Source organism: Arvicola amphibius, chromosome 2 (genome assembly GCF_903992535.2).
Source record: "Arvicola amphibius chromosome 2, mArvAmp1.2, whole genome shotgun sequence".
NCBI classification, from domain to species: Eukaryota; Metazoa; Chordata; class Mammalia; order Rodentia; family Cricetidae; genus Arvicola; species Arvicola amphibius.
This window is the reverse complement of record NC_052048.2, coordinates 3,305,455-3,319,131: the sequence shown is the minus strand read 5'-3', so window position 1 is coordinate 3,319,131 and position 13,677 is coordinate 3,305,455. Positions and strand designations below refer to the sequence as shown.

Below are 13,677 nucleotides of genomic sequence, written 5' to 3'. Positions count from 1 at the left end.
CCAAAGCTCAACACAGGCTTGGTAATTTTCATTCAGCCTTTCTTTTCTTCTTCACATAAACACTGGTACTCCTAGCCTGACCTAAAACATCAGCCAGGCAGCAGTCCCGCAAAAACAAACAAAAAATACTGTGGTTTTTCTGCCAAGTTTTGAGTCACCACACCCATTGCTGGAACTTTTCTGGTATTTTCTGGTATTTCTGGTATTTTATCCTGTTGGAGTCCTAACTGTGTCACTGACCGGGCCTAAAATTAGACTTATAAAAAGTGTATTTCTGTTGGATCTCTTGTGTGTGTGTGGTGGTGGGAGGTGCCATGTTATAATATATAAATATTGTCCTTAGAAATTACTTTTAAGATTTTTCTAAATTCATACTTATTAATATAGTTCCATTGTGCTAGGAGACCCCTACTCTTTGGACTTGTGAACCGTCTTGCACTGCTGCTTACATTGCCTGGCATGGAAGGAGCTTCTCCCTGTGAACTGTAACTTTGAACCCAAATGGTTCTTTGCTCTGGTTAATTGTGTTTCCTGGTGCCTTTCCCTTCAGCAAGTGCTTAAAGAAGCGTACTGTAGCCAGTTGTAGCTTAGAGGTAAATTTGCTGCCTTGTGAGGGTTTTGATGGTGACATTTTAATGTCTAAGTGGCTTCGTCAGCTCAGAAGAAAATGATGGTGCATGCTTGTAATCCCAGCCTGGGGAAACTGAGGCAGGGAAAGTGAAATCCTGAGGTCAGGTGCGCAGGGCTGGATGATTCCGGAGTATTAATGTGGGTCCGTGTAGGTGCCACTTTTCTTCATCCATTTATCTACTTAGTTCATTTAAAAATGTGATTTTAGCCAGGCGGTGGTGGCACACACCTTTACTCCCAGCACTCTGGAGGCAGAGCCAAGTGGATCCCTGTGAGTTCCAAACCAGCCTGGTCTACAGAGTGAGTTCCAGGACAGCCAGACCTCACAGAGAAACCCTGTCTTGAAAAAAAAAAAAAAACAAAAACAAAAAGTGATTTTATTTCTAGTCTCTAGGGATCATTTTCATTTTGAATTTTTTAAAAGTTAAAAAAAAACACAATTTTTGAATGTGTATTTTGTGGGGCTATGTGTACCTGTTGAGTGTAGGTGCCCTTGGAGACCAGAAGAGGGTGACAGATCTCCTCTGGTTGTGAGGCATCTGATGTGGGAACTGGAACCTAACCCTGGTCTTCTGCAAGAGTAGCATGTGCTTTTTATTGCTAAACTGTCTCTCCCACCCTCAGATCTTTAGAATTAGAGTGAAATTTGTGTGTGTGTGTGTGTGTGTGTGTGTTTTCCCATCTTTAAAGTAGGACACTTGATGTCGGATTCCCCTCTGTGTGCTGTGAATACCACTGGTTAATAAAGGAACTGCTTTGAACCTGTAGCAGGACAGAACTTAGATAGGTGGGGAAACTAAGCTGAATGCTGGGAGAAAGGAGGCGGTCAGGGAGGAACGATGGAGCTGCTGCAGGGGACGTACACGCTGGAACTTTGCTGGTAGGGCACAACCTCTATAGAAATGGGTTAAATTAATATGTAAGAGTTAGCCAATAAGAAGCTAGAGCTAATGGGCCAAGCAGTGATTTAAATAATATAGTTTCTGTGTGATTATTTCGGGAGTCTGGGCGGCTGGAATGAACAAGCGGTTTCCTTACAACAGACACTTATTTGGAAAGTAATCTTAGGAAAGATTGTAGATTATAATTTCCATTGTGTCAGAATAATATCCCATTATATTAATTAGTTGCTGGAGGGAGCTCGGGAAATCTTTCTCTAAAAAATTTTTTTTGAGTACATAACTATTTTTCAGAGCATAGAGCTTTCTAAAATGTTTTTATTTAGCATTTCCACTTTTAAAAATTCTCCAGCTGAGCCATGAAAATTAACATAGCTTTATCAACACATGCTGTCTAAACTGGGCTGCATCTTAAATAGCTCATCTGTGGGCAAGGAAGCATTTATTAGTTATACTTTTTAGCATCTAGCTGTTTTCTCTGAGCTTTCCAGCAGTCCTTTAAAACCCATTTGAAATTTATTGGTATATTTTGTGGTTTTATATCTGGCTTTTATGATGGCCCCTTGTTTAGCATGTGAAAGATCCCTGACTCGCATCCCAGATGAGCCCTCCACTGTAGACCTGAGGTTTTGTCAGTAGATAAGTAGATACACAAAGTATGTTAGAGCGATACATCTATGTCTCAGAGTGATATGAATATCAAGCACGCAGACTTGAGAAGAATGTGTTGTAAACAGAGACTACACATTTGATTTCCAGTTACTCAGACCTGAATAATCACACACAAACTGTATTAAGCTCAGGCTTCTTATTAACTAGCTCTTACAACTTACATTACCCCATAATACTTGTCTATGTTAGCCACAGGGCTTGTTACCTCACTCAGTAAGGCATTCTCATCTTGCTTCCTCTGCATCTAGGTGGTTACCGCAGACTGAGTCTTTCCCCTTTGCAGAATTTTCTCAGCTTGGTCCCCCCACCTATACTTCTTGCCTGGTTAGTGGCCAATCAGCATTTTATGTAACCAGTATGGATGACAAATCTTTACAGAGTACAAGAGCATTATCCCTCAGCAGTGTATGATCTGCATTTGGGCATTTTGTTCTATAACTTGAACTAGTCCAAGGTAATTGATGGAATTGCTCAAACCTTCTGCATTAGGGTCTATCCACCCTTGCCTGACATCTCAACAGAAAGGAGGAACAAATAATGAGACCTGGGATGAAAAATTTGGTATAATAGTTACATTCAGCCCTATCAGTAATCACTTTAAATATAAATGAGCTAAATTTGTGTGGTTCTTCCTCAATTCTGCCAGTTTTTGCTTTGTGTATTTTGAAGCTTTCATACTAAGTTGTAAAAACATCTCTACTCATTATGACTTCTTGGTAAACTAACTGTTACCACTGTTAACTCTACCTGGCAGGTTTAGTGGCTTACATCGTAGTCCCAGGTACCCTGGAGGCAAAGTCAGGAGGACCAGTGTGAGCCAGCTTGCTCCCCTTATGCTCACTCCCCACCCCCACCTCTGCATCCCTGTCTTTCTGTCTCCCCCGCCCTCCTCCCCCACTGCCCTACATTTCCAGAGGACACTGTTTTTACTGCAGTTGGGATGGTGGGTGGAGTATGGCTGGGCACGCCCACAGGGAGCTTAGGGATCTCACTGTGGTAGGAGCTCCCTTTGCTCCAGTCCAGCCTGCCTTTAGTCTCTCTTTACTTTCTTCAGAGCTGTTTCTATATTTCATTTAGCATCCAGCTCGCTCAACATAATCAGCCTGCCAATGACCAGAACTGGAATTCCTCGCTGATAATTTTTATAATAAATAGTTATTTTACTATCCAGTAACCTTAGCCCCCTTTTCCCTTTTGCATAGTTAAATTGGCTATGTATTTATTTCTAATATATGTATGTATGTATATATAATTGATACATATTTATAATATATGTTAGTTAACAAATATAATCATGTAGGTTTGTTTAATTGCCTTAAACTTTGTAAAATACTTTGCCGAGAGTTTGGGAGCTTTTATGTTTACTCCTCGGCTGTACACATCACACTGCTGTCAGGCTGTTCACACCCTCACGTCACACTGTCCTGGTCATGTGTAACAGTTTATCCCTCCGCATTGTGAGGAATGCTGGGTTGTTCCTGTAAAGAATAAACTTGTATAGATGTTTACTGTGCCACATTTTATTATTAACAAAGGGATGGTTTAGTGAATTGGAAACTTGTGAAAACCTGACCCTTCGCCGTCTTGACAGCTGTGGTCCAGGGGTCTCAGCCTTCCGTGTCACAGCACTCAGTGGGCCCCTGACAAGGACGCAGGCCGGATGCCCTTCCCTACCACCCTGGGAAAGCACTGGGTTGTTGCTGCTGCTTAGCTTTGTTCTTGTGCTGCTGCCGATCAAACTCGGGGCTCATGCTTGTTAGACAGCACCCAGCACGGAGCTGCGGTTCCTAGTCCCAAACGCTGCGGTGTCCATACAAATGGAACTGCTCTCGAAGATGAGTGTCCGTTCTTCTGGCTCAGTGAGACGGTGGCCATTTTTCTTTTTCTTTTCTTTCTTTATTTTTTTTTTTGATTGATTTTGGTGAGCATGTTTTTCTGATGTAGGCATTAATTTTGTTTTGGTTTTGGTTTTTTTTTTGGAGGTTGCAGTTTTTGTACTGATATTCCCACATTTATAGGGGAGCCTCATGTGTGTTTCTGTCTTGTATGTGCAGAGAGAGAGAGAGAGAGAGAGAGAGAGAGAGAGAGAGAGAGAGAGAGAGAGAGAGAGAATGGAATAGGATAAAGGGGTTCGAAGTTTGGAGGGACTTTCAGTTTAACAGATGGCCAGGTGTGTGTGTGTGTGTGTGTGTGTGTGTATGTGTGTGTGTGTGTTTCTGTTCTTAAAGGGAAAAGGAATGCAGCCCACTTAATTATGAAACCTAGGGCTTGCACACACCCTGCTCTTAGTTCTAACATTTTGAGTTTTATATCTTGTGTCATTGTTAAGTTTGTACAAAATCTCTGTGGACTATGCCCACCCAAGGCTAATAATAAATTTCATTCATTCATTTATTTATTTATTTATTTATTTATTTATTTATTTGGAGGCAGGGTTTCCAGGCTGGCCTTGATCTCAGAGATTGCCTGCCTCTGGGATTGAAGAGATAAGCCACCACACCTGGCCACATGAGTAAATTCTTAAAACCTTTAGGTTTATAATGTAGCTTATTTATTTATGCCTTGGCTTTCTCCTTGGCTGTATGCATGTACTTGGGTATTACTGTGCTAATTATTTTCACATAAAATGATAGTGAAGTTTTATACCTTCTGAAGTGAGCAAGATTCTAGAGTTCTTAAAATCATAAATCTGAATATGGTATGTCAGAATCTTGAAGTATTTTACCTATCAAATAAATACTTGTTTTTATTGTAAGTTAGTAATAAAACAAAAAATAGCGTGGTGTGGAATTTTGTTAGAAAAAGTGGACCGTAGAGAGCTGATTCTGAAGCTGATAGCAGACCTATAAATATCGTTATGAACACAGAGTGGTGCATGAGGTCTGGGTGCTTGGAAACAGAGGGCAAAGGTTTCCCTTGAGCGGCATGCCCTTCACTTCTGCAGTGTTTACTCCACTACAGCGTCTACAGTGTGACGGCAGCTTCATCTCGGCCTGCTGGGAGAATCTGTGTGGGTGCTGGCACCAAAAACGCCGCAAAGAATGTGAAAATCACGTGTAGTGACCATCCTGTTGCTGGCCAGTGCTCTGATAAATGCACTTTCTCTTGATCTTTTATCCCGTGAAACCATGTGCATTCACCTTGAATCCCAGTGCTCAAGAGACAGAGGTGGGAGAATCTCTGAGTTAGAGGCCAGGCATTGCCAGTTCCAGACCAGACCCCGCCTCAGTAGATAACCGACCAGTAAGAACGTGGTAGGTGCCACTGCAGAGTTACTTTCCCGTCGAGGTGTGACCGGGTAAACAGAAATGCAGTGGACACCACACAGATCTTTGTTAAAACTGCTGTATTTGTTTTCCACAAAAGTCTCAAACACTATCAGTCCCCATTTATAAAACGGAAAAGCTAACTCATTTTACTGAGTGGCTGTGATGATTAAAAATTACAGCTAATGGGGCTGTAGCTCAGTTGAGAGTGTTTGCCTGGCACACACAGCCCTGGGTTTGAGCTGTAGTACCGTGAAACAGAAACAAAATCCAAGGTTTATGGATGATTTATGTACACAGTTGGGAGCTGCTACACCCACTCAGTACATGGTATTTATTGGCATATTAAAAAGTGTGTATGTGTGTGTGTGTGTGTTGCACTACAGTTAATTCACTGCAGATCAGAAGTATTTAGGAAAGACACATTCCTGTTGATGATATGCAGACTTGTTTTCTTATCATTTGACCCACAAAGAATGCAGGGTACCATCTAGTTACAAGGCACTTTTATTGGGTTAAATACTGTTAAGTAATCTTGAGATACTTCAAAGTCCTCTGTGCAAATACTGTGCAGTTTTATATAAGGAACTTGAATACCCAGGGGAGTATTCTGCACCCTCCTGGCCTCGGCAGCCTTGCAGAGTACCCCTGTGTCCTTCACAGGGACCTGGAACTCTGAGGGGTGGTGTGGATGCCATCCTACCAGCCTACATTGTGCAGTTTGGGGGAACTGAACCCAAAGCCTTGCACATTAGGCAAGCATTTTGTCACCAGACTTTGCTCCCAGCTCTCTGCTGGACTCTGAACAAGCCCGAGTGGACGATCTCAATCTTCTCTTGTTGACTGGTAGAGACATGGGTGCTGGTGTGCAGCCACCCCTCAGCAGGTTCTGACATTCTGTGATTGCTAAGTGGAGCTATCGCCTGAAGTAGAGTTAATAAACCTGGCATGCGTCCCTTACAGTGTGCAGCGCTAACATCGTGGTCTCCCGTCCTCCCCAGATAAAGCTGGAGTTTGCCCCTGACACGCAGGAAGATGATGAGCGACGCTAGTGACATGCTGGCCGCGGCGCTGGAGCAGATGGACGGGATTATAGCAGGTAACCCACGCGCTGCGCTCACCGTCCCCTGCTGGCTCTCTACCCAAGCCGGGCATCCCGACCCGCTCTCACCGTCCCCTGCTTCCTCTCTACCCTGTGGCGCAGCCTGCCCGGCGGTGCTCACCGCCCCCTGCTCGCTCTCTACCCACGCGGGGCATCCCGACCCGCGCTCACCGTCCCCTGCTCGCTCTCTACCCACGCTGGGCAGCCCGACCCGCTCTCACCGTCCCCTGCTTGCTCTCTACCCCCGCGGGGCATCCGGACCCGCGCTCACCGTCCCCTGCTGGCTCTCTACCCTGTGGCGCAGCCTGCCAGGTGCTCACCGTCCCCTGCTCCCTCTCTATCCATGCGGGGCAGCCCGACCCGCGCTCACCCTCCCCTGCTCCCTCTCTACTATCTCTCTCAGGCCCACCGCCCCAACCCCACGCCGCTTTTCCCCTTTGTCCTGCTTCTCCAACTCTACCAGTTAATTCTGACGTTTTACAGCAAAACGTTAAACCTCCACTTCCACCCCCAGGCTTCTCATCAAGCTACAGGGTCTGAGCCTCAGGTTGCCAGATATGGGTGTGTTCTATCCTGTCAGTTTGTGGCTGAGCTGTTCCTAGAAGGCAGCATTCAGGCCACAGATGGCTTGGCTCCTCACTAAGACTCAGGTCCCTACCTCTGCCAACTACATCTTCCCTGTGAAATGCCCAGAAAGCACGTGAGGGTCACAGTGAGCTGAAGGACAGACTAAAACATCAATCAAGCATGTTATTTTTCCTTTGGAGGCGCCTCTATTGGTTTTCATCTGGTATTATGTCTTCTTCCACCCACAAAAGAACCTAAAGAAGTCGTGCTGGGCCTTTCATGTCCCTGGTCAGTGAGTTCAAGCCTGCCAACTCTCCCTTCTCCAGGATTCACCTTTTCCTTTCGTCTTGTCGAGAACCCTTCCAGTCTTGCTGCTCATTTCTTGCTTTGACCTAATTACCCTTCCTCCCATGTCAGTGGGATGGGGCACCCTGCTCTCGTCCCCCCATCTCTGGACCCCAGAATCTTCTCTCCAGACACAGATCTCAGCATAGCGTCCCCTTACCCAGAACCTTCGGTCCCTTTCTGTGGTGGAAGCAGAGCCGTGGGCTCTGACTGCTCACTCGCAGGGCGGCTGATCTGGAGACAGGCCTCTGGACTACACTGTGGTTGATGCTCACACAAGTCCTCACTCCACAGTACAGTATTGTGTCTCAAGAGAAGGCTTGTCTGTGCTGCAGGCCTGTGACAATAATGAGAAGGTGGCCTTGTTACCATTCAGTGGCTAGTCACAGCTACAGTTATGACAGGTGTATGTACATATGTTTGTGTGTATACATGTGGGGTGTGTGTGTGTGTGTGAGTGAGTGTGTGCATTATATATCCTACAAGCCCCAGCTCTTCCCTTCTGACCATCAGAAGCTCTTTCTCCCCTGAAAGAGGTAGCATGCCTTCCCGTTGTACCTGCATGCCCTGGAGATGCAACTTCATTTGAACCACCTCTGTTCAGAGTGCTCCACTCTTTCCTTGGAATACCTTTTTCAAGGAGTCTTTGTAAGTGACCTCTGTAGAGGGATGAACTTGACAGTGAAGAGCTCAGTAACCAAATGTAACAGAGCCGGCTAACTTGAATCTAGAAAAGAGTCTCTTGTCCTTGGGATGATGTGTGCTTTCAAACAGCTGTGCATCTACAGAAGAGGTCAGGTTCGTTCTGCTATGATTTCAGAAAGCGAAGCTGGGCTCTTACCAGGCACTAACCCCATGCTCAAATGCCGGAGGAGCGGTATGTCCGGAATAGCGTTTGGAGGTTGTTGTGCACGGTACACATTCTACTAGATTAGGGTGTTAGCTTCCTAGCCCCCAGAGGACTTCAGGACCAGTGTTAGAGTCGCTAGGAACAAGGGCCAGCAAGATGCCGCCAAGCCCGATGACCTGAGCACAATCCCTGGGATACTCATGGCGGGAAGAGAGAATCAGCTCTTCAGTTTGACCTTTGACCTCCATACATGCACAACACTCAGTGAAATGTGTGCACGAGAAAACAACACACAAATGTAGTAACTGTAATTAAAGTGTGAAAATAAGGACTGGAGAGACGGCACAGTAATAAAGAGAACTTAGTGCTTTTGTACAAGATCTGGGTTACATTCCCAGCACCCACGTTGGTCAAATTTACAAATTTCCTATAGCTCCAGCTCTCAAGGAATCAGATGTCCCCCGCCTGCCTCCACAGGCACCTCCATGCACGTGGCACTTGTAAATTCACATAGGAACATGTGTGGTCGCGCGCACACAGACAAATAAATAAACGTTTATAAAACTTTTATTGAAAATAATAAAAAAAGAAAAAGAAAGATTATCCAGGACCCATACCAAACTAAGTCAGATGTTTTGTGGATAAGTGGAACCTGGGCTTTTTCCAATTAGCAACAATGATTCTCCAACCGAAGTAGGAAGCAGAGAAATGATTATAGATGCTTAAGGTTTTTTTCCTAACTACATATGTGTGTGTGTGTGTGTATACATACATATATATATATATATATATATATATAAATATATATATAATTTAGTTCTGTAACAAGCTACAGAAAAGTAGAAGGTTGTCATGGGAATAATATCAGGTGATCCTAATGCTTCTAAGTGCTGGAACTGTAGAAGGAGCGGCGGGCTGTGTCCCGCCACCCGGCTAGCTTTACACCCAAAATAATTACATGGAAACAGTATTCTTTTAAACACTGCCTGGCCCATTAGTTTCAGCCTCTTCTTGGCTAATTAACCCATATTTAGTAATCCGTGTAGCACCACTAGGTGGTCGCTTACCAGAAGAGATCTTAGCCTGGGTCCATCTCGGAGAGGAGAGGCATGGCGACTGGCTGAAGCGTCTGCCTGACTCTGCTCTCTTTCTCCCACAATTCTGCTCTGTCTACTCCGCCTACCTAATTTTCTGTCCTATTAAAGGGCCAAGGCAGTTTTTTTTTATTAACCAATAAAAGTAACTTATAGACAGATGACCCTCCTCCATCATGGAACAGAGTCAGTCCTGCATGCTTCAGGCTTGTGTGTGTGTTTGTGTGATATGCATGTTTCTATGTCCAGGGGTGCTTGTGGAGGACTGAAGTCTCCACAAGATGGAAATTTCTGTCCTGCCCAATCCCTCAGCCGTTCAGTCTGAAACACACAGAAACACACAGAGGCTTCTATTAATTATAAACTGTTTGGCCTCTTAGCTCAGGCTTATTATTAACTAGCTCTTACAACTTAAATTAACCCATAATCCTTGTCTACGTTTAGCTGCGTGGCTTAGTACCCTTTCTCAGTGAGGCATTCTCATCTTACTTTCTCTGCATCTGGCTGGTGAACTACATCTCTGCCTTCCTCTTTCCAGAATTCTCCTTGTCCGGTCAACCTGCCTATATGTCCTATCTGGCTATTGGCTGGTCATCGTTTTATTAAGCCAATATGAGTGATGAATCTTTACAGTGTACAAGAGCATCCTCCCACAGCAGAAGTTGATGTGGGGTCTTCCTTGACTTTCCACCTGATTCTTTGAGGTAAAGGCTCTTGCGGGACCTAGAGCTCACCATATCTGGCTACTCTAGCTTGTCCCAGACATCTCTGCCTCCCACGTACTGGAATTACAGACCACCATACTTTTTTTCTGGGTCAGGGTCTTTCTGTGTAGTCTGGCTGACCTGGAACGCGCTATGTAGACCAAGGTGGCTTCTTAATTACAGAGCTCTGTCTGCCTCTGCTTCCCTAGTACTGGGATTAAAGGTGCGCATGACCACATGTGGCTTAGAACACCGATTTTGAAAGCTAATGTTAACTAGAAGTTTGGTGCTGGGGCTATAAACAGAATGACCGAGGACATGCTTATACACAAACGCTCGCACATACGTAGGTACATGCAGCTCACTGAACATAACCACTTACGCACATACTCAGCTCCAGGGAACTCGAAGACTTCGTGTCCTGGGAGTCATGACTCCTCCTGAGCTGGTTGTGCACCTCGTTCTTACCTCCTCCTGAGCCTGTGTTTTTTCTCCTTCTGTCCCCGCAGCTTGCCTTTAAGTTAGGCATCACACTATTCATATTTACTGTCAATGACATTTGAAAAAAAATTTAACTATGTAATATTTGTGGAGATTTACATGATTGAATTATTTTGTCCTTTCCCTGTTCTTTGTGATCATTGCTGGTGACCAGACTGGTTTATCTTTTTCAGGTGTCATTTTTTACCTAACATAAATCCGATTGCTCCTTCTGGTGTTTTCAAAACCAGGTTCCAAAGCCTTGGAATATTCCAACGGGATTTTTGATTGCCAGTCTCCCACCTCTCCGTTCATGGGCAGCTTGCGAGCCTTACACCTCGTGGAAGACCTGCGTGGATTGTTGGAGATGATGGAGACAGACGAGAAGGAAGGGCTGAGATGCCAGATCCCAGACTCCACGGCAGAGACGCTGATTGAGTGGCTTCAGAGTCAGATGGTAGGTTTCTGCTCTTTCTGTCTCTGCGCTGCCAATCTTCTGTGTGTATTCCAAAACCGAGAGCGTGGACTAGCCAATCGAACAACAGAAAACAAAACGAAAACAAAATAAATAATAATAATAATAATAATAATAATAATAATAATAATAAATAATAATAAACCTTGCAAGGCAGAATCTAAGACCAAATGCCTCTTACCGCTAAAGATAGCTTAAAATTTCTCTCTATTTCATTTTATGGGTGTGAATATTTTGCCGGCATATATGTCTGTGTACTAAGTACATGCAATTGCCTGTAAGCTAAAAGAAGGTGTCAGATTGTGTGTGTGCGTGTGCGTGTGTTACAACAGATAGTTGTGAGTTACCTTGTGGGTGCTGAAAATTGAGCTATCCTCTGAGAAGACAGATCATGTAACTCTTAACCTCCCGTCTCTCCAGCCCCTAAAGATGGTTTTTGAAAAGGCACTGTATTGTTCAGGTGCCAACAGTTGCCCAAGTCTACCTCTGAAGGTGGACTGGCTTTTAGGCTATTCAGACGACCTGGTGATGTCTTAAAGCTCATGTTTCTGTAAGGAAAAGAACCTTGCAGGAGCAGGTGTTCTCTCAGTAACAGCAAGGTGGGGCCAGTGGCTGTTCCAAACAGGAAGTACGGTTAGCGACTCTTCAGAAGGCAGTGAGGGTTTGTAGCTGTATTTGAGGAAAAGTGCCATCTATGGGTGGTGACTACCATGTCACCTCCGCGTCTGTTAACTCTGACACTGGCTTGGATGGTGGTCCTGTGTGAAAGGTGAGTTCTCTCTAGACAGCCTTCCCTGCACTGCTGATGTGGACACCGTGGTACATGCTGAGCACAGGAAGTCTGAAGAACAGCACAGAGACAGATGCCCATGAGAAGGAGTGTGACATAGTGGTTGCATGCACACGCTTGTAACACGCTTGTGACTTGGCTGCAGTGTTACGTGCACACGCTTGTGACTTGGTCGCATTTTCATATGAACTAGTGAAGACTGCATGAAAGGACTAAGGTCCGTCTGGTGAACTGGAGGACAAAGCTGCGGGTCTGAGAGTCTGAATGCACCCATTGCCGAAACATTTCGTACGGTGGCGCACAGATTCTGGAGCCCCAGCCAGTCCAGACCTAAGCCTGGCAGTCTTGGTTCCGCCCAGTGTGTCCCCGTGAGACCATCTTTCAGGGTTAGAGGAGTCAGAGGCGGTTCACTTTTAGAAACAGATGTTGCCTGCATGGGACTTGACACTTGCCCTGGGAGAAACCTCGCAGGGGTAAGAGTTCAGGTTTGCTGCTTTCTTTGGGAGTAGCTTAGTGCTCTGAAACTCATTGTTTCTGGCACACTGCTCAGGCTGTTCCTACTCCCTATGTCTTTAGTTCAGCACACAGTGAGAAAGGAATTTATTACTGGTACAGGATTTTCTCCTCACTGACACCCTGAGGCCGTCAGTGGCAGCCATGACTAAGAAGACTGGTAGATAATTGACTTGTGCTCAAAGCACTTCTGTTGACCCATGCCTGTTGGTGTGTTGAGTGTTTCTGAGATCTTGTGGGGGTGGGGGTATTGGTCCTCAGTGGTATTGTTAAGACCTGCAGGCGGTGTTAACAATACTCTGCCTGGGGTGCAGCAGAGGTGCCCCTCCTGCCTCCGCTCTGCACTGGCTACCCTGGGGTGCAGTGGAGGTGCTCCTACCACCTCCGCTCTGCACTAACCACCCCCTCTTGAGGACTCTGCTGACTTGGTTACTGTGATCGTGGGCAGTGCTCTTGGGGGTTTACCAGAAGCCCCAGGACAGTTGCTTTAACGTTAGCTGGGGTGTCTCCGTGTGCTGCTGTGCAACACAGGTCTCGGCGTGCTGCTGTGTAACACAGGTCTTGGTGTGCTGCTGTGTAACACGGGTCTCTGTGTGCTGCTGTGTAACACGGGTCTCGGTGTGCTGCTGTGTAACCCAGGTGACTAAGATCACTTACAGGACTCAGGCTTAAGAGGGGCCTTGTTTGCCGAGGTCTGAGAAAACATCCCCAGGCCCACATGAAAAGAGGGGCCTTGCCGAGAGCAGCTGAGCAGCCCTGCGGGAGGCTGGCCTCTGGAATTCTGCGACTCTAAGACCAGCCAGCAAGACTAGCCCGGCGGTCCAGAGAGAGACATCTCCCAGATGAAGTCTCAATTATACACATTTGCATTTTTTTACCCTTTAAAAATGTGACTTGGGATTGCTGTTTTTATATTTGAAATGTAGAAATAAGATATGTCTGTATGACGGTTGCTTAACGTGTCAGAAGCTGGCCGGTAACGCCTCATTTCTGTGTTCTGCCTCACAGGCTGGAATCCTCGATTTGCAGACATTAAATGAGTATTTCACTCATTTCCTTGAAAACGGAATTTTTGTAGCTTCTGACTGTGAGATTGCCTCGAAACCAAAACAGCAAAAGCGTGAGACTCTCTCTCCCAGCAGTCCACCCCTGCATCTGCTGTTCCGCGCGGGGTCCTGATCCTCAGATGCCTGGGTTAGGAAAAGCACTGTGAGAATATTCCAGGGCAAGTTAGACCTAAGATAAAGAGAAACGATGTGCTTGGCTCAGATACATTCTTCTATTTGCTGC

General features: G+C 45.6%; 1 protein-coding gene across 10 annotated transcripts in view; it reads left to right on the top strand.

The window, feature by feature from the left end:
* The window catches only part of Ppfibp1 (PPFIA binding protein 1), a 143,425-nt gene that overhangs the window by 78,951 nt on the left and 50,797 nt on the right, over window positions 1-13,677 (top strand). For 9 of the 10 annotated variants that reach the window (XM_038317956.2, XM_038317960.1, XM_038317959.1 and 6 more), the window contains 2 exons: window positions 6,469-6,566; window positions 10,861-11,066. In XM_038317956.2, the coding sequence (XP_038173884.1) occupies window positions 6,503-6,566; window positions 10,861-11,066 (270 nt within the window). In that variant the 5' untranslated portion in view covers window positions 6,469-6,502. Of the gene's footprint in view, window positions 1-6,274; window positions 6,354-6,468; window positions 6,567-10,860; window positions 11,067-13,677 lie in introns of those variants that run through there. The other variant, XM_038317958.2, reaches the window with a different exon arrangement.